General features: G+C 39.7%; 1 protein-coding gene across 1 annotated transcript in view; it reads left to right on the forward strand.

The window, feature by feature from the left end:
• Window positions 1-23,450, forward strand: part of LOC149289272 (E3 ubiquitin-protein ligase SH3RF3-like) — a 183,647-nt gene that overhangs the window by 104,504 nt on the left and 55,693 nt on the right. The window contains exons 4-5 of the mRNA XM_089490913.1: window positions 9,148-9,423; window positions 14,244-14,339. Coding sequence (XP_089347039.1) covers window positions 9,148-9,423; window positions 14,244-14,339 — 372 coding nt within the window. The remainder of the gene's footprint in view (window positions 1-9,147; window positions 9,424-14,243; window positions 14,340-23,450) is intronic.

Here is a 23,450-nt window from a genome sequence, read left to right on the forward strand (position 1 = left end):
AAAAAAATTAGAGGAAGTTCTCTTCAGTGCTACTGCTTAAAAAGTAAAACTATGCACTACTGCACTGTGCTGTGTGCAATCTGCCAAAATCCTAAAGTTATTGAAATTATTAACTCAAGATTAACTATTTAATAACTAGCAGTATTTTATTTTTAATTTGAATTTACACGGGCCTAAGAGCTTAGCCTACCACTATGCTAGCCTAAAGCTATATTTCCTTACTATAAGTCTACCTCTAGGCAGACGCTCTCAAACCCACTAAGCTAAAGTGAGGTTAAATCAGATTCAGTATATGATTTATTAATTAATATTAAGTTATATAATATTAATAGATTAGAACTAATTTACTTATATATTATGTATTATAGATAGAAGAATATAGATTATGAATTAGAATTTAGAATTAGAATTACTTATATTATAGATTATGAATTAGAATATTATTATTTATAATATATTATAGATTAAGATTAAAGAAGATTAGAATTATTTTAGTACTACAGCTAGTAGCTTGAAGCTTTGCTTAGTACAGCTCGTCACAGTCAATTTTTCTTGAAAAGAATTAGAAATAAAATAAAATGTCACAGCAAAACAGTTATCTTCACTGCTTGCTGCACTCACTAGCCCAACAAGTTCACTTCACTGATGGACTGAGGTGAGCAAAACACTAAGGGTACTTTTAATAAAATTGAAATAAAATGTAAAATAAATGAGAAAATCTTTGCAAAACAGTTAACGTCACTGCTTGCTGATCAAAAAAAAACACAGCACTTATGCGGCTGCACTCACTAGCCCAACAAGTTCACTTCACTGATGGACTGAGGTGAGCAAAACAAATGAAATAAAATGAAAGATTAATTAAGAAAAATTGACTTGGTCTCTTACTGTTGCTAAAACAAAGCACAAACTATAGAGCTGCAGCACCAGTACTAATAAGATTAGCTGAACTATACGCTAGTAGTAATTAATTAATATTATTACTTTTATTTATAGCTAATTTAATTAACTATTAAGATAAGAAAGAATTAGAGAATTATTGATATTACTGATTTTAGATTAGACACTAGTAGATGTTCTGAATGTCTACAGTACACTCTACACTAGTATACTATTACTAACTATAACTGACAAATATATATATAATTTTATAATGAATTCAATTATTAATTATATTAATTAATATTACTGATTTTAAATTAGACACTAGTAGATGAATGTCTACAGTACACTCTACACTAGTATACTATAGTATATATATATATATGACTGACAAATATATATATATATATATAATATTATAATGAACTATTAAATTATAGATTCTATTAAATTGTAATTTATAAATTCTATTTAATTTATTTAAGCAGGACAGGCAATAGGCACTAGTGCCAGCCCAGGGCAAGGGCACCCCAGTGCCACTGAGGCACTGGGTGCACTGTCAACTCAACAGCACTTACACTAAAGTTGATGACAAATTAATTTTAAAAAAATTAAATTAATCAAATTATTATTATTAAATATATTAATTAAGTAGCACTGAAGTGAGGATGAAGTACACAGTGAGAAATGGCAGGCTAAGGCTTACCAGTCTCACACAGAACAGAACAATCTCTCTCTGTAACGCTCGGATGCAGCACAGCAGTGTTGCCAAAGCAGTCACAGCGAAAAATGAATGGATCTCTCAGGCAAGCTCTGGTCTTATAAAGGTGCCTTCAGAATTCAAAAAACAGCAGCACAGGCATTGGACGAGACCCTTAGCGTTACGTCACAAGAGTGAGCTGATTGGACAGACGAGGATCAGCTCACTCCTGTTTGAAATTTTGGCGGTTACGCGGCAAAAACGAAGACGATCACGAAGAATCTTCGATTCTTCGTGATTGTGAGTCTTCGTCTTCGCCTACGGTTTGCCGGCACTGTATTCTGTTCTACGTTCCTTCGGAACGAACAAAAAAAACGGCCTCTTCGTGCTCGTTTTCATGTTCGCCCGAAGACGAATGCACAAGTCTAGTTCTTAATGATTTTGGCTGTATGTTTTGGGTCATTGTAATGCTGCAGAATAAATTTACGGCCACTCAGATGCCCCTTCCTGATTATATTGCATGATGGATATATATCTGCCTGTACTTCTCAGCATTGAGGAAACAATTCTGACCAAACCTCCAACTCAATTTGCATCTCCAAACATATAACATGCTTCACTGTTGCCTGAAAACACCATTTTGTGCTACTCTCCAGCCCTTCGGTAAACAAACTGCCTTCTGCTATAGGCAAATATTTCGGTCCAAAGCACCTGCTTCTATTTTTCAGCAGCCCCCTTCCTGTGTTTTCATGAATAATTGACTCGCTTGGCATGAAATTTTGGCCACAAGTCTTCCATGAAGGCCACTTCTGACCATACTTCTCCAGACAGTAGATGGGTGTACAAAGGTCCCACTGTTTTCTGCCAATGCGGAGATTATGACACTTCTGGACATCTTCTGATTGGGAAGGGAAGTAAGCATGATGTGTCTCATCTGCTGCACTAAGTTTCCTTTGCTGACCACTGATCCTATGGCCCTCAACATGGCCTGTTTTGTTGTGGTTCTTCACACCCCTGTCTGCCTTTAAATTTCTGCCTCTGAGAGACCTTGTTGATGCAGTATAACTACCTTGTGTCTTGTTGCTTTGCTCAGTCTTTTAACATTAAACTTTGTTCAGCAACCTAGCCTTGTTAGTGACTTTGGCTGCTTCTCACCCAGTTTTATTCCTCTTACACAGCTGTTTCTGTTTTGGTTAATGATTGTGTTCAGGGCCGGCCCAAGGCAAAATGCCGCCTAGGGCGAATTAAAAATGCCGCCCCCCCCCCCCCCCATTATCTACCCTTCCTCTCCCTCCGTCCCTGCCACCCCCCCCCCCCTTGTACTTACCTCTCAGAAGTCCTGCGGCGAGTTTCCCTGTTCGGTCTCGGTGCCGCCTTGTAATGCTGAGCACCGAGACCGAACAGGGAGACTCGCCGCAGAGCAGAGAGAGAGGGGCGCCGAGCGGGTACTGACAGCTTGGTAAGCGAAAACCACTCGCGCCCCTTTCTCTCTCTTTCGCTTTTAAAAATTAAAAAAAAAGGGCTTGGGGCGGCAAAGTGCCGCCCCTTCAAAAGTGCCGCCTGGAGCGGTTGCCCCACTCGGCTCCATTGTCGGGCCGGCCCTGATTGTGTTGTTACACCAGATATTGAGTTGGATTTTTCACTCACTTTGCATTTTGTTAAATGATAAAACTAAACTATTAACTTCATTCTTACTTACCTAAACGTTCATAACTGCCTAAAACTTTTTGCACAGTGCTGTATATTCCCAGCATATGTTGAAATGTGATTTTTTGTTTGTTTCTGTGCAGTTGTGTATTTTATCATGCCTTTTCTTAATCTCATTTGTGTCTAAATAGAAAGAAATTATGTGGCACACCAGACAAGTATTGACAGTATGTGGCATGAGCTACGAATCAAATTGGCTAAAGGAGCAAGATTAGCTCTAAGGCTAGGTTTCCACCTGTTTTTTTTCCCTGGGTTATTTTCTTGATGAAAAACGCCAGGAAAACCGCCAGAAAAACTGCCACTGCATTTTCCTGCGTTTTGACGTTTTTTCTGGCGTTTTTTCCAGCGTTGTTGCCTTTCTGTGGATATTGCTTTTTTTGACCTAAGGCAGTTTTTACAGCCTTTACACGTTAGAATTTTCACCCAGCTAAAAGGGATTAGGATAAATGGCAAGTATCTGTCCCTTCCTGATGTCATTTCCTTGGTAGAGTTCTACTTAAACACACCCCGGCGGACCCTTTTGTCTCTTTTCTGTGGTTTTGTGGTCCTCTAGGAAGATTGGCCCCAAATGATGGTGCAAATTGCAAAGGACACTCACTAGTTGAATAAGCTTGGACACATCAAAGACAATTCTGGGTGCCATGCTGCTTATAAATTACACAGAGACAGCACACAGTGTACAAGCAGATAAAAGTTTTACCACAGTACTGGGAAAATGGCAGCTCTTCCTGGGTCCTGCCCCTTTTTTGTAACTGTGGAAAAAAACGCCATACAAAACGCCAAGGCAAAACCCACATGGCGTTTTCATGGCATTTTTCTCTCCCATAGACTTCTATTGGAGAAAAACGCCAAGATTTCCTTGCAAAAAACGCCAGAGTGTCAACATGCTGCGATTTTGAAAAACTGCCACAGAGCCCAAAAAAGCAGTAAAACCCCAAAGAGGACTGAAAAAACGCCAAACAGAAAAACGCCAAGTGGATATGGCATTCTGCGATTTCCTATTGAAGAACAGCTAACATCTGGCTGCTGCGTTTTTTCACAAAAAAAACGCCATGTGGCTGAATTGGCGTTATTATGGGCGTTTTTGAAAAAAATACCCATGTGGAAACCTAGCCTAAGACAGCTTTGTTGTTGTAGCTGAAATGATATAACATGTTAAAACCTAGTCATTAAATGGGGATAACTGTGAGAGTAAAGACAACACATAGATTACCAGGTAGCGGCAATATGAAATCCCATTTCACAAAGGTTGGCTTGGGTTACAGAGTGTATTATATGGGGGGACAATACTTCTCAATAAGATCATAGCTGTTTTTGTTATATGAAATAGAATTATAGGCAGATTAAATGCCTGTTCTCTCAGGCTGTCTGTGTTTGTATACTCTGTCTTTATCTCTGCAGACCGAAAACAGCCTTTGTCCATCCTATTTTGTTACAGCACCAGATTAATTGAGTATTGTACACATTGTGCTTATTAGTTGATATACACAATACACCCGGTTACCATAAGAAACAAATACTCATGCTTACACATCAAACAGTTACTTGGTAGAAATTCCAAAACCAATGATAACCAATGGTGGTCAGGAAGTGAAGCTTGTATGCTCTGTCTGCAGATACTAAGATGGTTATTAATCACTGCAGAGTGTAAGGAACCTGTATCTAATAAAATCCCTTATGAAATTCTACAGGGTTGTGAAACAGATTGTAATGGACCAAAGCATACTATAGGCCAGTTCCAAATTCCATATTTTTGTAATATTTGTGGATCAAGTGCCCTCTCTCTCACTCACTTCCCAGATTGGTTTTATCAATCATTTCACTACCCAACAATCTTGTCTCATCATTCCTCTTGTGTGATATGAGTAGCTATCCATGGTGCTGAAACTGCATTTTATAACTTGAACAAGAATAAAATGAACATCAGTATACCTTTATCCCATTGCAAGGGCATAGAACAGAGTGATGAATGAAACCTCACGGTACATCTCTAAGCAAAGTACTGTTGCATCACACAAGATCTGAACTCCCCATCACCTCTGTACACTTTAAAGGATGAAAAACATGTAACATGCAATTAAACATGAATGGCAAAATAATTTTTCTTCACTACTTGACTAGTTTCATTGTTTAAGCAATGGTTAAAGGTGAAAGCACATGTATTACTGTGCATTTTTGTAGTAGTTTTATACTCCTACTTTTCAATGCACAAAAACATTTTTGCCTTTATGCAATTTTATTTCCACACAGCAACTTTACTCGTGATCTGGAGAGGCACATTATTGTTGATATATGTTTTTTATTAGTTTGTGCACTTTACAAGGCTCAGTGGGGGGCTGTAGAGATACAGCATTAAAAGTTCTCCACTTTAGAAATGCTTATATGTTTAGTATCTAAATAGCCAAAACACAAATATTATATATAACACTTTAAACCCACAATATGCATTTACATAGCTAAACTTGCAGCCCTTGCACAATTTGTTGTATTAAGACACAATTATTGTGTTGTATCAATGTGATTTAATACTTGTATGTCTCAAACATATTAAAGATTAAAATGGTGGTTATGGTAAGCTCGTTTTGAGCAGGGCCCATGTTATGTCATGTCTACCCATTGTACAGCGCTACGGAATATGATAGCTCCATATAAAACAATTAATAAGAATAATATTCAAGTACAGTTGGGCTATACCATGAGCTTGAGGTCAGGTGGCTGATATCAGATGATCTAAGGAAGCTTGGTGTAGGTAGGATGATTTTGGGTGAGGTCATAGTGACTGAGGTCTATTCACTAAACAGTGATTGTATGTGAGTTATTAAAAAATGAGAGAACAGAACATGCGTCCCCTAGACATGTGTTAACTAATGCTTGCTATAACATTTTGTGTATTATATGTAATGATGACCGATTGTGCTAATGATTCAAAACTGATTTTTTTCAATATTTTAATATATATATATATATATATATATATATATATATATATATATATAACATCCAAAAATAGTTACCGGCACTCCAGGGACTTCTTTAAATAATCACTCCAGAAACTGCAGTTTCCTAATCAACGTTTCAGTCTGTTTATTAGACTTTCATCAGGACATATATATATATGTAACGTAATTAATGAAAACATATTCCTTATCTGTCGCTATTTTAGTTCACATGTAAAACCAACTGAAGGTGGTTATGAAGATAAGACCATGCTTGTGGTGGCTGCACATGGTCTCTTAGGAAGGAACTAAAAATGAATTTATAAAGATTTAAAAGGCTAAGATATAATCTATGGCACTCATCAGTCTCAGTAAGCGCCGAAGCACATTCAATTTACAGGTCATTACTGCGAGGTGAAGGGCTCTCCCCATTCACAAGTGCGGCTCTGTAAAATAAAGGAGACAGAAAAGATGAATACTAGGACGGATTATATGAACTGTGAAATTACGCTTGCTTGCCCTATCAGCAATTTCTGGATTATTGTTTAAAAAATGTGATAAAGATTGTCATTTTGTTTTCCTACAGTATCGTTAAATGTCTTTTACAAAATATCTCTTTATGCTTTTTTTTTAGTTAAAGCAACAATTGTGATCATTTTATTTCAAGAAATAAGAAATGGACTGATCTATAGTGTCTATTCCCATATCATGTTTCAACCTCTGATTCTCAGAGGGGTGTAATAAAACCTTGTACAATACTTCCACCTCTTCTCCCAAGAATTCTTTGACTCTTGCTATATCTAAAACTTTCTGTACAACTCAGTTTAAGCCTATGTGGTCTTTCCTGATGAAACATTATCATTCAATTAATATTAATTAACATTAATTACTCTGGCTTTGAAATTGTGTTATCAAGATGAGTTGACTTGTGTGTCTGGCTATGTCCGCTAAAGCGAATAACATGTTGGGCCATTCGTGGCAAAACACGGTTAGCAACAGCTGTCCAGTTGTGTTTTTTCTCGGAACAACAATAACGTGTTAGAAGGCAGGTATTACTCAGTCCTTGTTACAGCATTTGCTGTAATTCAGGCATTCCTTATATTTTTATAGATTGTGATTTTCTAGCAGTTCTGAGTACTGTGGTCATTTGTGTCCTGGTGGAAACACAGCTATTGATGCATTGAATTCAATCAAGTGCTTTTGATTTCTATTCCATTTTAGTTTTATGCGTCTCAAACGTGCAATGATTACTGCCTGTTCCGAAAACCATGTTTAAAATACCATTCTTCAAATTGTATATACATATTTTTAACCTTGATTCAAATAAGATTTTGTTAAATACCAGTATATATGAAGCATATTCAGACATGAACCTGGGGCGGAATGGACCTGAACCCGAAAGACATGAGTGAAAATCAATGCACTCAATTACTAAGAACCATGTACTTGGGAGAACTGCGGTATTGTAAATCTATGCTTCAGAACAATGAGATTATTTTGTGGATAAGTATAGGGATTTAACTATGCTGCTTGGACTTGAACAGATAGAGAAAAGGCTGTATCCTTTATCAAAATCAAGCTAGGATTAACATGCTTTAGATTTTTTTTTTATTTAATCTGTACTGGGAACTGAATTAGGCCCCGTGTGAGCATTAAGGGAGTTATCTATTTTTATGGCTGAATTGGAGGGCTTTAGAAACACTTGCTGTGCACTTAAAAGACCCTTTGGGGAAAGAAAGAAAAAAAGAACTCTTATCTCCTTCTGTTTTGTTGTTGAGCAGTAACAATATGGCTCGCGTGGTAAAGGAACGTGGTGATAGATACTTGCCTTTTTACCTTAGAAATTCATCATGTTGCCATGAGGATATTTGCCTGTATGTTGATTTGTGTTGACAAAAGTAGAGAGGAGTACTTTGAATTAACCACTTACACAAATGAATCACTTCGATATCTCTTAGCAGCAGCCATGGCTGTGATCTAAATGAAGCCTTTGGCCAAGTTTGAAAATGTGTTAAATGCGAAATCGAACAAAATGGAATTCTGCGTTTCCGGCTATTCTGCCCCTGTAACTCAAGGGTGCTCAATAATAATAATACATATTTTTAACAATTTGTTTTCAGCATTTGTATGTTTTTTTTTTTGTAGTACTTATTTGGGCTATTTCTATAGTCTTTGAAATAAATATTAAACACATACTCTGTCTCTGCGGCCTGTAGAGTAATCTGTTGTCATAATGTAATTACAATGAAAACACAAATTTAATACCTACTTATTATTATTATTATTTAAAATGGTTATTTAAAAGTTGTACAGTACCTCAAAGCAATACACGATTGAGTGGATGAGACGTAAAGGTGATATTTCAGCATATGCAGCATTAGAAACATCCTTCCTACACCTGTTGTCTCATAATTATTGCTGGGTACCCTTAATTCTCACACTCTAGTAGGTTGATAAGTTTCTATGTTGTTTTGTGCGATTAAACCCTCAAAGGAAATAATTAAATGTTAGATCTGTAAATTTAATTTGCATGTTATATTGCAAAGTGCAATTGATGTTTTGTCATAGTGGAACAGAACAGTTCCTAGTTGGAATTATACAGGGCCCAACAACCTCAGCTAATATTCTCTTTAATTAAATGCTAAGTGCGGTGCAAGTGGAGAGATTTGTCTTTTTATATGTAAAACATATTTTATACAAATAAAGACAGTCAACCCCTGACTTATGTAAAGGAAATGTAATTATTATTTTCTATTTTCTCAAAAATGTATTCCTTTAGCTGCTTGATAAGTTGCACTTCAAATCTGTGAAACTATATAACTGTACAATATAATATATATATATTACTATAATAATTTTAATTTTTTGTTCCTGTTAATTCATGACTCCTCAATATTCTGATATTCTTTAAATTTTCTCTTCTAGAATATCTCACAGCTGCCCTGTGGAAGAGCTCTCTACACCTACGAAGGCAAAGAACCTGGGGATCTTAAATTTAACAAGGGTGACATCATTATTCTGCGACGGAAGGTTGATGAAAACTGGTATCATGGAGAATTGAATGGAAACCGCGGCTTCTTTCCAGCTAGTTATATCCAGTGCATAAAACCTCTTACTCAACCCCAACCACAGGGAAAAGCACTTTATGACTTTGAAATAAAGGACAAAGATCAAGACAAGGACTGCTTATCATTTACCAAGGTAAAATTATAAAAAGGTACAGTTCGTGGAGATAGATTTAACTTATACTGCACACTTTACATTGAGGTGGATTTTGGTGTTATTATAACATATAAATATTTCTATTTACTAAGTAAAGGAGATTACCAAAAACTGGTATTGCTCTGCCATAACAGGATGGTTGGGAGGTATGTGGCATGTGGAATGGAAAGCAAGTGCTTAGCTCATGCAGACAATGTGCTAAAGAAACCATTAAAAACCCTAATGGCAACATTAGTTATGGTATCTTATGTTAGAGGGGAGCATCGTTACTTTGGCAAGTGCTCTGGCCCATCAAGTTCGGATTTTTATTTTCAACTGAGGTACCAGCACTTTAGATCTGGCAGCAAGAAACAGGACTTACATGACAGTAAACTAAATCCAAGGAGAGGATTAATCAATTGTGGGTAGACAGGCACAGCTATTAAACTTAAAAGCAGGGTATACTAAACGTAGGTGCTAATAGAATTCTTATGAGATCCATCATCATGAACGTTCTACTTGCACATTTTTATCACAGACGTTAGTCGAGGTTGATACCATTTATAGGGACAACATAGAAAAAGGTGTAAAGTTACATACGCTTTCGGACCTGAGAGCTCTTCTTTAGAGTAAACATTTGCTTACAATTTAACTACTGCAACATATACCTTTTTTGTGCTCTCAATGAAAATTGTTAAATGCTGTTTAGGTCTGGGGTGTTAAACTGAAGGTTTTGAGCACCACAAGCAGGCTTTTTAATATACCGTATTAGCATGAGCACTTGCAGCTTAATAAAACGGGTGTAATGGAAGACCTGTTCTTTTTACTAAGTATAGGAGCACATGGGGAGGGTAAGGTTTTTTCTTTTTAAAAATGGGAGATCATAGGGATGGTAAGTAAAGGCTTTCTTAAAATATGCTTTTCTACAATTAAACATGTTTAGAGGCTGGCACAAGAGGAGGTTGAATACTTTTTTGTAATTTAAGAAGCTGTTTGGTAAGAAGTGGATGTATGTATAATAAAATGTAGAAATACCCCAGGACAAGGGAAGAATTCCATACTCTCAAGAAACTCTCAATGCTTGCTGGATATGAGTGTGTCCCAGTGTTATACAGCCCTAAAAGCCACAACAATGTATATAAAGGGGTTCTACAAGATTTGGGTCTTGATCCTATATTGGAAGGATTCAGAGTTTGAATGGGTGTTGTGGTTTCAACTCTCTCTTACTTCATTATTCTTGCTGATTGGCCAAACTGGCAAGTTTCTTCAGAAAGAAAGACTGAGCTGTCCCCGCATTGAAGAGATCTGTTGATTTAGCGCATTAAAGCATTATAAAGGGGCAGTCAAGTTCTTCCAGCAGAAGGAATTGGGATGGGTTTTTATAGTGTATAGAGCAGTCAAGGAGTTGAAACCACAACTCTCCTGCAAACGCTTGTTTCCTCCTAGAGAATAATCTGCATATCTGTATATGCTATTGACTGTTTCTAACACTTTCTATTGACGTTGTATATACATTTTATCATTTTTAATACGTTTTACGTATAACTCTTGATACCCAGCCTTGTATATGCACCTCTTACTTTATCGACACTTTGGATCAAGTGGCGATAGAATATCTTTAATCATAATGATTGCAACATAAGTGAATGCTTTGAAATTCACATGCAAAAGGTAGCATTATTCAGATTGATAACAAAACAGTCACAATTATGATTTGTCTGTATTACCAAACAAATGAAAACAATTCAATAATATTAGATGGATATCATTAGTCCTTAAACCAGAACATTTATTTGCAGAAGACAAATGGAATGTGGTTTAGCAAAATTGCTTGCCGAGTAAGGTCATTTACAGTACAGTAAGCAGGGCACAAGCATGATTGGAGAATGTTTGCAGGAGCATTACATCTAATGAAATGGATCATACAGAATATAACTGAGCATTGAAAGGTATTGAATACCTTCAGAAAGCCAGGAGAGGTTAGAAGACATGATATTAAAAAATATTTTTTCCTCCAGTGGAAAAAGATTGGTTTGCTTTTTGCTTTCTCTTGGAATCTAAAAAGGGACTTTTCCTCATTTTCTTTCCCTAATTTTATTTGATTCTATAAGAGGACCATCAGAAAATTCTATTATCAGACTGGATATCTATTAGCAAGAACCTGACAATGTATCCAATCATTGAATCTAGTGATAATGTCTATTTCAAATTCTAAAGGAATATTGTATATTGCGTTATCTGCTATAATTAAATAAAGGTTAACAACAACATTTTTGAAATGCCATCTAAACAAAAAATATATTATGCAAAATATTTTAAACATTCTAAACATTTATAACTAAACCGTTAACCGAAAGAAATAAACCGAAATACATGGCTGGTACATTCATCCCAGAGGGCAGGGCAATCCAAGCAGTCCTATTTGGCTGGCAACACATTCAATGTGCATAATTGATTTGTGTATAAGACACACTTATTGGAAGATGGTACATAGAAAACACCTGAAAGGAACATTGTAAGCAATACTCTGAGCGCAAGTTTATGTCGAGTTACTTTATAATAATGTTCCCATTCTGCAGTCATGAGACGAGACTTTAAAATAAGGTTTTCTGCTACAAGAATATTTAGGGTACATTTAACTGAAAATATATATTGATGTTATACCCTGCATTATGTTGTTGGAGGCAGGTCTCATTTAAAATTATGCAAAGACTATTGTTGGTCCCAGTGATCAAAAGATAAAATCTATACTGATAGGGCATAGAATTGGGAGGAGTTTGCTCCGTAATAGGTGATGCACAGTTACAAGAAAGCAGTTCATTACCTAATTACCTAAGTACGGACAGAGTTTAGACAGTGGATACATTTTTGTCTCATGAGAAGCATAAAATCAGCCTCCGGTGTACATCCCTACACTGACTTTTCTGAAGCATGTAGCAGCAGCTGCCTTAAGCCGCTTTTTAGATAATCTAAATAGGGCGCTAACCGGGGAGTTGAGTGATTGTGGTGTAAGTGGTTGGAGAAACATGAGAAAATACTCTGCATGCCTAAAGGGACTCCCCCACTACATATGCATATAAGAGTACTTTTAATATGCATTTTTCGAAAACAGAAGGAAAATAAAGCACTTACCTGTCCTATAAGTTGTAGTTCTGCTGTAGCAACTGCTCTCCTCCATTGTGGTCTGACATTTCTTGCCACTGATTAAAGCAGTCAATCAATGACTCAATCAAATGCCTCTCATTTTCCACACATGCGCACAGGGGTCTGAACCTGGAGAGATTCCAGTTATAGATGGGTATATAAGGAGCAACATCCATGCTCATCACCCGTATCGGTCAAATTGCTAAATCAAGTTGAATCTATGCAGGTTATTCACTATTGATACGCAGTCTTAACAAGGAACCAGAAACATCTATGGGATAAGAATATCATTTTATGGCATGTATGATAGAGTTCATGATCATTTTGTGTTAACGTTCATGATTGTCTTCATTTAAGTCATATGTTGTACATTTCTGAATTCCTGTTAGCTTATTTTTACTCTCTGGCCAGCAGCTGTAGCATTTTCTAAGTACTGTCATTTTTTGTAGTACTGAAAAGATATATTATCATTTGTAAAAAAAATAAAAAATATATGAAGAGGAGTTTATTGCGTTCAAAATAGGTCACTTGCTAGGAGTAAAAAAATCCCACTGAGGAGGATGATACAAAGAAAACTGGAGGAGTGAAAAAGTCTTGAGGCACTCCAGTGAAACACTGTATAATATCTGCTGGTCTGGAGTCTGCCAGGATCACCGCCTTTTATTACAGAGCACAGGGAGTCTGCTAAATGTATTCTCTTCCACTACAAATAATGTGGGTTAATATGGAACTTGCACCATCATTCACACTCCCCTACAATAGGCTGGGATAAGAAGACCTGAAAGTTCATGGATCAGACCCACTGAGTACCATTTCCGCCAAGCTCACTGATGAAGATAGCTGTAAACCTCATGCTGGCTCTACTAAGTTTTATCTGCCCCGGGAGAGATGTTTACATCTTTGGAAAGTGTTACAACCTTTTTGTTTTGCAATCTGCAAGCAATCCTTCTCTTTTAGTACATTTGAAGTCAGAAGTCTGTAGTCCATCTTAGCAAAGTCAGCCCAGAGGAAATTTGGGATGAAACGGGTCATAGTTTTGTGATAACCTCAACATATAGTCTGTGATTATATGTATTAACTAAATACATCTCGCACACTCCCCCCCCCCGGATGCCGTTAGCTCACCTGCAGAAATTACGGTGGCACTTGCACACTGTGCCAGCAACCTCTCTTGTACCAACCTGGGCAAGCAGGAAAGCAGTGTGGTCATGTTATGTTACCCTGCTACATTCCTGCTTCCCTTGTGCAGTAAAAGAGAAGGGTTTTCATTTTGGGTCACTTGCCGGACCCGCACCTTTTATTTGCTATGTGATTGAATAGTATTGTGCTCCTGCCCTGCATGTGTAGCTTGAGGGCATTTTACGCAGAATCACACTAGTGTTAGAAGAAATAAACATTGGAAATATGACAAAAACTGCTTACACTTAAGCTGCTGCAAATATAATATTTGTACATTTTTCCTACACACCACAAATGTATCACTATAAAAAACATATATATATATAAAAGTACTGTAACCACATATTCATTCTGGGTAATTGTTATATGCACCTTTCATTCAGTTTGGTCTCCGTTCATCCATATCTGATGCTGGTGAAGTGTGTTTCATATTTTCCTCTTTATCTACTTTATTTGTTTAAGAAATGCCGTGACATAAAACAATATTTTTTTTGCAGGATGAAATTCTGACTGTGATCAGACGTGTCGATGATAACTGGGCAGAAGGAATGTTGGGAGACAAGATTGGAATTTTTCCGATTCTCTATGTAGAGGTAAGAGAAAATAAATTTTTAAATTTGAACAAAGGCTCCGTTGCCATCTGACAGCAACTCTCAGTAGAATAATTTAATTCAAATCAGCCCTATGAATAACATTAAGATTTTTTGCCGTTCTTCATGGTGAAACACATTCTGATGTACTGTAAACCTGGTTTTCCAAATTGAAACCAAAAATACTTGACTAAATAGAGCATATTAGTAGGGTCAGGGAACCCCAAAAACACACACGTAGCAACAGAGTGAAAAGGCACAGGTTACTTTGATTAATGTGCTGCATGGGTTAGTAACTGTGCATCTATCTGCTGACAGAGGGGAGGTTGTCTGCTCCTTCCATTCTCTTTAAAAGTATCAGTGCTTCTTGCAAGCTCTGTTACATTGTATCAGTCATTGGGGAGCAATCAATGCCAGGTCCTATTGTCAGTGGAGACAATCAATTTTAGATCACAGCTTTCTCCCTACACAGTCCCCTGTAGAGCTGGTCTGGGTATCCAACCTGCAACTGGCTAGACCTCTAAAATATGATAACGCTGGTCAAAAACTGCCCCTTTGGAAACCCTAAATGCAGCTCAATGGTAAACCAACTATGCAAAAATGATATGGTTATGGTCCACCAAAACTGTCTGACCTGTTCAAGCAACACAGGTTGCATTTAAGTGAAGTGGCTGATTTTCTACCTTTTACAGAAGTCCACAGATAATGTCCGTTGGATTCTGAATTAATTTTCAAATATTACTTGTAGTAGAAGGTTCATATGTATATGTATATGGATTCATCGGTTTGCTACAACACAATTATTAATACAATTACATATACTATATGTGAAGTAGATTCTCATGAAAATTCAAATGTTGCTTTAAAATTCAGAATACCAGACAATTTTTTTACAGGGGTTTCACAAGTATGGAGTGTTCCATGTATTGGGGAAAGGTTTTTGCATATTCAGCACATGGCATTGTCACAGTGCAAGACGGATAGTACTATTTGGTCTGTTTGCTTAGACATAAGTGCCCAGTTAGGCTAAGGGTTAACTTGACTGATGGGACTCTGCTGTATTCTCACACATGCTAAAACTCACAAAACAATTTGTATATATACTAATGTAGAAATTGTTTGCAAATGCAAGAAAGTTTAATGTTTTTGAGTTTCAGGTGAGGGCATGATATGAGCGGACACAGATGTCACCTTAAATTCCACTTGGGGGGGAAAGGTGGAAATATGCACATGTCAAGTAACTAGTGAGTCATTAATTTGCAAGTTGCTTTCTTTTTTCAAGCCCCATCTTCTTTATCCTCCTGCAGTTGCTGGTATGTGAGCTGGGGGTGATTTTTTTATGTGGGTTGGCGAAGTGATTTGGATGAGTTGCAAGATTTTTTTAATCATTAGTTTGCACTTTACGCGTGCATTTTAGCAAATAGACCTTCTTGTGCTAGTTATGTACAGAAAAAGATCTATGTAGTAGCCTTTTTTTCACAAGGTATTTCACAGTATTGCGGTGTATTTCATCTAACCACCCTCTATCTCCCCATACATCTATATGAAACACTCTGCACAGCTGCTCAGTTCTGCCACTTTTAGATTGATGGCGCTTTAGTTTGTTCACTATAGAGAGAATTGCCAGGAGAGTTTGCAGGATAGTGGTTTTCCTTTTCATTATTTTACTATTTGCCATTTACTATTATCACTAGCAAGTTTGTCCTGCAAGAAGGTCAGAGCTGGCCCTGCAGAATGCATAATTCAACGTGACTTTCCAGAACTGATCTAGCTATACATTATACATGGCCAGCCAAGATCTTCCTAAAACTGAAGCTCACTGGGGTTGGCTATTCATAATGTATAATAAGGTCAAGGAGCTGAAACGCAACTCTAATTACAACTCTCCCTTTAGGGAATTAACCCCTTTGGTGGTGGAAGCCTATTTTGGGATGAAATGCGCTGGGCATGAGCTGTTAACATTCTTTCAACTCTGTTGGACTTTATTTTGGTGCTGTCACAAATTTGTGCTGGAATACTGTTGAAGAAGCTGCCTTTGTATTACACTGTAGGAGGAATACTTCACAATTCTATATATATTATATTCAGTTGATGGAGGGAAGACCGCACTGACTCTGGCAGTCTCCTCCTAATCTGTAGATACATAGATTGTATGCCAGGGAGAGGAGGGGGCGGGGAGCAAATGCTTGCCCAATCAATATTAAAGGCAGCCCTGATTATGTTTATGGTAAATTTTCATCATCAATTCATTATTATATCTCTTTATGCTGCTAATTAGGATGTGTCGCCTTGTTTGAGTTCAGCAACTGTTTTTAATGTAGCACTTAATTTACTATGGGACCTTTTAAGAAAAGGTCTGCTAAGAACTTGTTTTTACTGCTATAGCAAAGGAGTCGTAGCACAAAGGAGTTCTGACTTGTCAAAAAAAAACCTACTTGTACAAACCTAAAGCCTGAAATAAAAATGTTAAATTGTATTTATTATTAACCCTGCTTAGTGTGTTTCAGCAAATGGGAGTAGGAAAACTGCTATATTTTACACTGTTTCACAATAACCATTTGTATTTGAAATAAAACGGGTTAAGATGACCAATCCCACGTTGTTATTTTAGCACTGCGTGAATGTTGAGGATACTAACTCTACTTCACAATATCCTATTCAGTGGAGCAGTTAGTACGCTGTGTTACTATATAATTACTTCAGGGCTTTGGTTTTTAGAATATTCCAAACAATACCTTTTTAGAAGCAAGTTTCTGTTAATGGGGGATTTCATAGCTAATTGCTTCAAGCAAATGAGAAGCAATTAGCGTAACAAAACCTACTACTTTTTGATATTCATTTTCTGTCCTTAAAGTGACACTAGAGGCTTAAATGTTTACTGCTATGATTGGAGATGATAGATCTTGCTGTATTACCACAAGAGAGAATGGAGTTTCTTCCCCGAAGCTGATATTTTTTATTGGGCCAGCATGGAAAAAACATGTAGAGTTATATGTTTTCAGGACCTCAGAGGTATTTTGTTCACATTAGAAAAGGATTGGGTGAGTGAAGGAAATCACAATGTAATCTATAGAGGTTATTAAAAATAAGTACTCTCCATAATTGTTTTGACTTTTTTTTTATTAAAAAAAGTATAAATGTTTTCTAGGTATCTAGCTTAAACCTTCTGTACTATTTTAACCCGCTAAGTAATTTACATAATGAATTACTTCTTCTGCCCTGCCCTACCCTTTTCTCCTTCCTCCTCACCCTACCCTTTTAAGTGCTACCAGAAAAAATGAACTTCCACCAAATGATAGAAACAGCTTAACAGAGAGTATTATAGTACAAATCCAGAGAACAGGAAGTTTAGATCATACCTATTGTTACAAAAGCAGAGTTTTACAGACTTAGTCCATTGATCTGTAAAACAGAGGATTTGGAAAAAGGGGCTAGGTTTTAATGATTCTTTACATTAAGTCATTCTAGCTCATTTAATCAAAATATCAGTTGAAACCAAAATATGAAACACCTATTGTGCATTTGCTTTCTATCATAATGTAAAGCAATTTAAAATATATTATTTAATAAGTCTAGGGTGAGGTTAAATATATGATCTCAAAAGGGTCTTCTTTCCCTCATACTGTCTAGACATGTTTATTCAGAGTTTAAAAGATTAGTCAACTTGAAGACATACTTACAAATCATCATTGTGTCTTTCTCTCTCAATGCTGAAGAACTTATCTATTCATTTACTGTATAATGAGGCACATATTTTTCAGCAGGGCTTGAAAATCATTTTCAGTGAACTGTACTTTTATACAGAGTACACAGTAAGTTCAAGAAATTCCAATGGATTTTGTGACAGAAAAGCCTATATTTAGACTGTTCATCTAAACAGTGTGGCCTCCCTTTCCTCTCAGCAGCACCCCCTTTCTAATTACTTGGGACAGCTGAGCCACTTTACCGGAGTTTAGCCCTGCCCTTATATACCTGCTCTGCCCTAAAGTCTGGGCCTTTGCATTGTTTCGCTTGGGTCCCTGTTAGTCTGCTTGCAGCTATAGCTCCTTGTACTTTGTTCTTATCTCCTGTGTATGACCTTGGCTACATTTATGATGCAGATTTGTGTACCAGACCCCGGCGTGTCCCAGGCTTATCTACCTGTCCAGCCGTTTCCAAGCCGTGTGCCCTGCCTGAGGGCTTCCAAGCCATTTGCCCTGCCTGAGGGCTTCAAAACCATTTTCCCAGCCTGAGGGCTTCCAAGCCGTGTGCCCTGCCTGAGGGCTTCAAAGCCGTGTGCCCTGCCTGAGGGCTTCAAAGCTGTGTGCCCTGCCTGAGGGCTTCAAAGCCGTGTGCCCTGCCTGAGGGCTTCAAAGCCGTGTGCCCTGCCACTCGGGTTTTCCCTGTCCTTGCTACAGTTCCCCTGTCCTTGCAACAGTTTCCCTTTATTCTTTGATTCCATTCCTGCTTTTCTGTCTGTTGTGTGCCTGTCTGTACCTACCATCATGATACATGAGCCCCTAGTATCCCCTGCAACTGGGCTCCAACACGAACCTGCTGGCTTGGGTCCTGACACTGTGTAAGTACGTCTATTATGACTTAGATATTCCACATTACTGGAAAGGTGCCATTTTGAAATCATTTGACTCACTTCATTACTTTAGGTATGAGATACTTAATTATCAGACACCAGCAAGTGTCTGTTTTAGCAGGGTAGAAGGAGCCCAGAATGCAGGACTACTGGAGGTAACCAGAATAGTCCAGAGGACACAGTAGAAAACTCAGGTAGAGGCAGTACTCAAAATAGCATAAACAGGTAACAGGCCAGGGTCAGGTCCAGGCAGCAAAGTAGCGAAAACAGGTCACAGGCAAGGGTCAGGTCCAGGCGGCGAAGTAGCGTAAACAGGTCACAGGCAAGGGTCAGGTCCAGGCGGCAGGGTAGCATAAACAGGTCACAGGCAAGGGTCAGGTAACAGATCAAATCAGGAAACAAATAGGTGAAGGAGCACAGTACAGGAGACGCTGTGTAGGGCACAGAGCGTCTCAGAATATCTGAGCGCCGACATAAGGGAGCTTGAGGGTTTTATTGAGATCCCAGACGTGGCGTCTGACGTCACGCCTGGATCTCCGCCCTCGGTTCCGCCCCCAACCATCTCTCTCCTGTGAGACGGCACCAGAGGTGCCGCCCCTCCAGGGGAAGCCTCTCTCCCCACTCCTCCCCCTCCCCCCTGCATACTGTGAGCAGGAGAAGAGGAACTTAGGGCGGCGTGCTGGAGCGCCGCCCCCTCCGTGGGGACCAGTGCCGCGTCGCCGGCGTGTCCCCCAGCTCCCCGCGTGGACGCGGGGAGTGAAGAACAGATTGCCCGAGCCGGCGACAGGGACCGGGAGCCTGTCACGAGCAGACGCGGTCTGCCACGGGAGGTAAGTCCCGGACCTTGAATGGCACGTACCGTACGCCGGGCGGTACGTGCCTTACAGAACCCCCCCCCTAGACGACCCCTCCGGGGGCGTTCAAGGTTGGGGCGATCAGGGTGGTTACGGTGAAATGCACGGAGTTTAACAGGCGCATGAATATTACTAATGGGTTCCCAGGAACGATCCGTCACCCCATAACCCTTCCAATGTATGAAATATTCTAACCGGCCGTTCTTTATGCGGGAATCAAGAATGTGCTGAGCCTCGTATTCATTCTCTCCTGCAATCTGCACAGGAGGTGGAGGAGGAGGATCTGACGAGGGTCTCCAGGGTTTCACAAGGGAAATGTGAAAAACAGGGTGGATACGATATTTGTTGGGTAACTGGAGACGGACTGCAGCGACACCAACCATCTCAATGACGGAAAACGGACCAATAAAGCGAGGACCAAGTTTCTTCGAGGGACAGGATAGGCGGAGATGTGTAGTGGAGAGCCATACTTTGTCTCCTTTTTGGTAACACGGGGTTGGAGAACGAAGGCGATCAGCATAGTTCTTGTAGGACTCTTGGGCTTTAAGGATGTTGGTTCGTATGGTATTAAAGGACTGGATGAGATGCTGAAGTCTCGTTGCAGCTTCAGGCACCGAATCGGATATAGGCACAGCTGGCAGGGAAGCAGGGTGATACCCAAAGTTGGCGAAAAAAGGGGAACAGCCAATAGTTCTTTGTGTTTGGTTATTATAGGCATATTCGGCTGTTGGCAATAATTGGATCCAGTCATCTTGAAGGTAAGTTATGTAGCAACGTAGGTATTGTTCGAGTATCTGATTAACTCGTTCAGTCTGCCCGTTGCTCTGAGGATGAAAAGAGGAGGAATAGTTGGGCTGTATCTGTAGTCCCCTGCAGAAGGCACGCCAGAAACGAGAGGTGAACTGTGTTCCACGGTCAGTGGTGATTGAGCGGGGTAAGCCATGAAGACGGAAGATCTCTTTGAGGAATAAAGTGGCTGTTTCAGAGGAATTGGGTAGACCTTTGGCTGGTAGGAAGTGGGCCATCTTGGTGAACCGATCCACCACTACCAAGATAGTTGTGTAACCATGTGAATTAGGTAAATCTACAATAAAATCCATTGAAATATCAGTCCATGGTTGTTCAGGTACTGGTAGTGGTTGAAGAAATCCGGCAGGTCGTTGGCGTGAGGTCTTAGAAGTAGCACACACTTGGCAAGCTGAAACGTAGGCGAGGATCTCTTTGCGCATAGCCGGCCACCAAAAGAGACGTTGGATTAACTCCATAGTTTTACGTGAACCTCCGTGTCCTGCAGCCAATGTAGAGTGGTGAAGACGGATTACCTCCTGTCGTACAGGAGGTGGAACGAAAATCTTGTCGCGGAAGTACAGCAACCCCTCCTTACGAGTACAGAAACGAGGGGCAGTAAATCTCTTAGAGGTGCTATGGTAACGAAGTCTATCCCACATAGACGGGAAGGATGCTAGGAAATGACCCTTGTGTAAGATGGTCTCATCAATGTCTGGTGTACTCTCAAATCTTTCAGTCATACGTGACAGGGCATCCGCTTTGCCATTCTTGGATCCCGGACGGTATGTAATGTTAAGATGAAATCGACTAAAAAACAAGGCCCAACGAGCCTGGCGAGGTTTTAGCCTTTTAGCTGTGCGGAGATACTCCAGGTTACGATGGTCAGTGTACACCAGTACAGGATGAGTAGCACCTTCTAAATGATGTCTCCATTCGTCAAGGGCAGATTTTAGGGCGAGTAATTCGCGGTCACCGACATCATAATTCCTCTCGGGAGGAGTCAGTCTCTTGGAGAAAAAAGCAACTGGGTGTACCATGTTCTGAGGGCCATCTCTTTGAGACAGTATAGCCCCTATCGCAGAGTCAGAAGCGTCTACTTCCAAAATATAAGGTTTGGAGGGATCAGGGAAAGCAAGGATAGGGGCTGAGGTAAAGAGACACTTGAGACGATCAAAGGCCACTTGAGCGGGAGGAGTCCAGGCGAACCTACCCTCCTTCTTGGTCAAAAGTGTAAGAGGCTGTATTACTTTAGAGAAATCACAAATGAATCTTCGATAGAAATTAGCGAAGCCTATAAAACGTTGGACCTCTCTTTTATTGGTAGGGCAAGACCAGGAGGTGATGGCTTGAACTTTCTTGTTATCCATCTGAATCCCTTGGGGGGTTACAAGGTACCCGAGGAACTCCACTGTGTCAGTCTCAAATGCACATTTCTCCAATTTAGCGTAAAGATTATTTTCACGTAAACGGACGAGAACCTTGCGTACATGTTCTCGATGCTCTTTCAGGGTTACTGAATATATCAATATGTCATCCAAATAAATTACAACGAAGACATCCAAATAGTCCCGGAATACATTATTCAAGAAATGTTGAAAGGTTGCTGGGGCGTTGCATAAACCAAACGGCATCACGGTGTACTCAAAATGTCCGTACCGTGTCCGAAAGGCCGTCTTCCACTCGTCTCCTTTTCTTATTCGTACCAAATTGTATGCCCCATGTAGATCAAGCTTGGTATAAATATGGGCCGAGCTAAGACGATCTAATAGTTCAGGTATCAAGGGCAACGGATAACGGTTTTTAATTGTAATGTCATTAAGAGCACGATAGTCTATACAAGGACGCAGTCCCCCATCTTTCTTTCCCACGAAGAACATGCCTGCACCGGCCGGAGAAGTAGAAGGTCTTATAAACCCTTTCTTAAGAGCATCATCAATATAGTCTTTTAAAATCTTGAGTTCAGGACCCGAGAGAGGATAAATACGTCCGTACGGAATGGGAGCACCAGGAAGCAAGTCAATAGGACAGTCATAACTGCGATGAGGCGGGAGTTTGTCTGCACCCTTCTTTTCAAAAACATCGGCAAAGGTATAGTAGTCGGAAGGGATACCCGGCGTTATCTTGTTGACAGGTTGTGACTCCAGAGAAAGCAACTGTCCATGTGGAGGAGTGCGTTGACATAAACAAGTAGTTCTGCAATGGATGGAGGAGAAGGAGAGTGTTCCCTTCTCCCAATTTATACATGGGTTATGCCGTCTTAACCAAGGTAAACCGAGGATAACAGGAAACAAGGGGGACTGGACTAAATCAAATTGAAGAAGTTCATGATGACGGGTTCCCAGGCAAAGAGTAAGGTGAGTGGTCTCTTGAGTAACAGGACCAGAGGCTAGAGGATTACCATCGACCAGGTGAATATGCAGAGCTTTGGACTTGGTGAGACGAGGTATACGATGCATGGAAGCAAACGCTGAATCCATGAAGTTCCCGCTGGCACCGGAGTCCACCATGGCCGACGTGGTGACGGAACCCTCAGTCCACTGTAGAATGAGAGAGACGGATAAGTGAGGAGCAGAACGAAACACAGTGGGTCTCTCTGTGGAATGCATCGTAAACAGCTTACCTCCCAACTTAGAGGGTCTTACAGGGCACTCGCGGAGCATATGGCCAGCCTTGCCGCAGTAAAGGCAGAGATTCAATGTCCTTCTTCTGGAATGCTCCACGGCTGAAAGTGGTCCCCGAAAGAGGCCTATCTGCATTGGTTCCTCCATGGAGGGAGAAGAAATCTGAGGAGATCGGACAACCGCAGGAGTAGGGGCTGGAGCTGGAGCAGGGGCCTGATAGAGCCGACGCCTCGGAGGGCTGGATTCCAAGGTACGCTCCTGTCTACGTTCACGTAAACGG

Source organism: Sceloporus occidentalis, unplaced genomic scaffold, assembly GCF_023333645.1.
Source record: "Sceloporus occidentalis isolate IW3139 unplaced genomic scaffold, rSceOcc1.0.p SCAF_47, whole genome shotgun sequence".
Classification (NCBI taxonomy): Eukaryota; Metazoa; Chordata; class Lepidosauria; order Squamata; family Phrynosomatidae; genus Sceloporus; species Sceloporus occidentalis.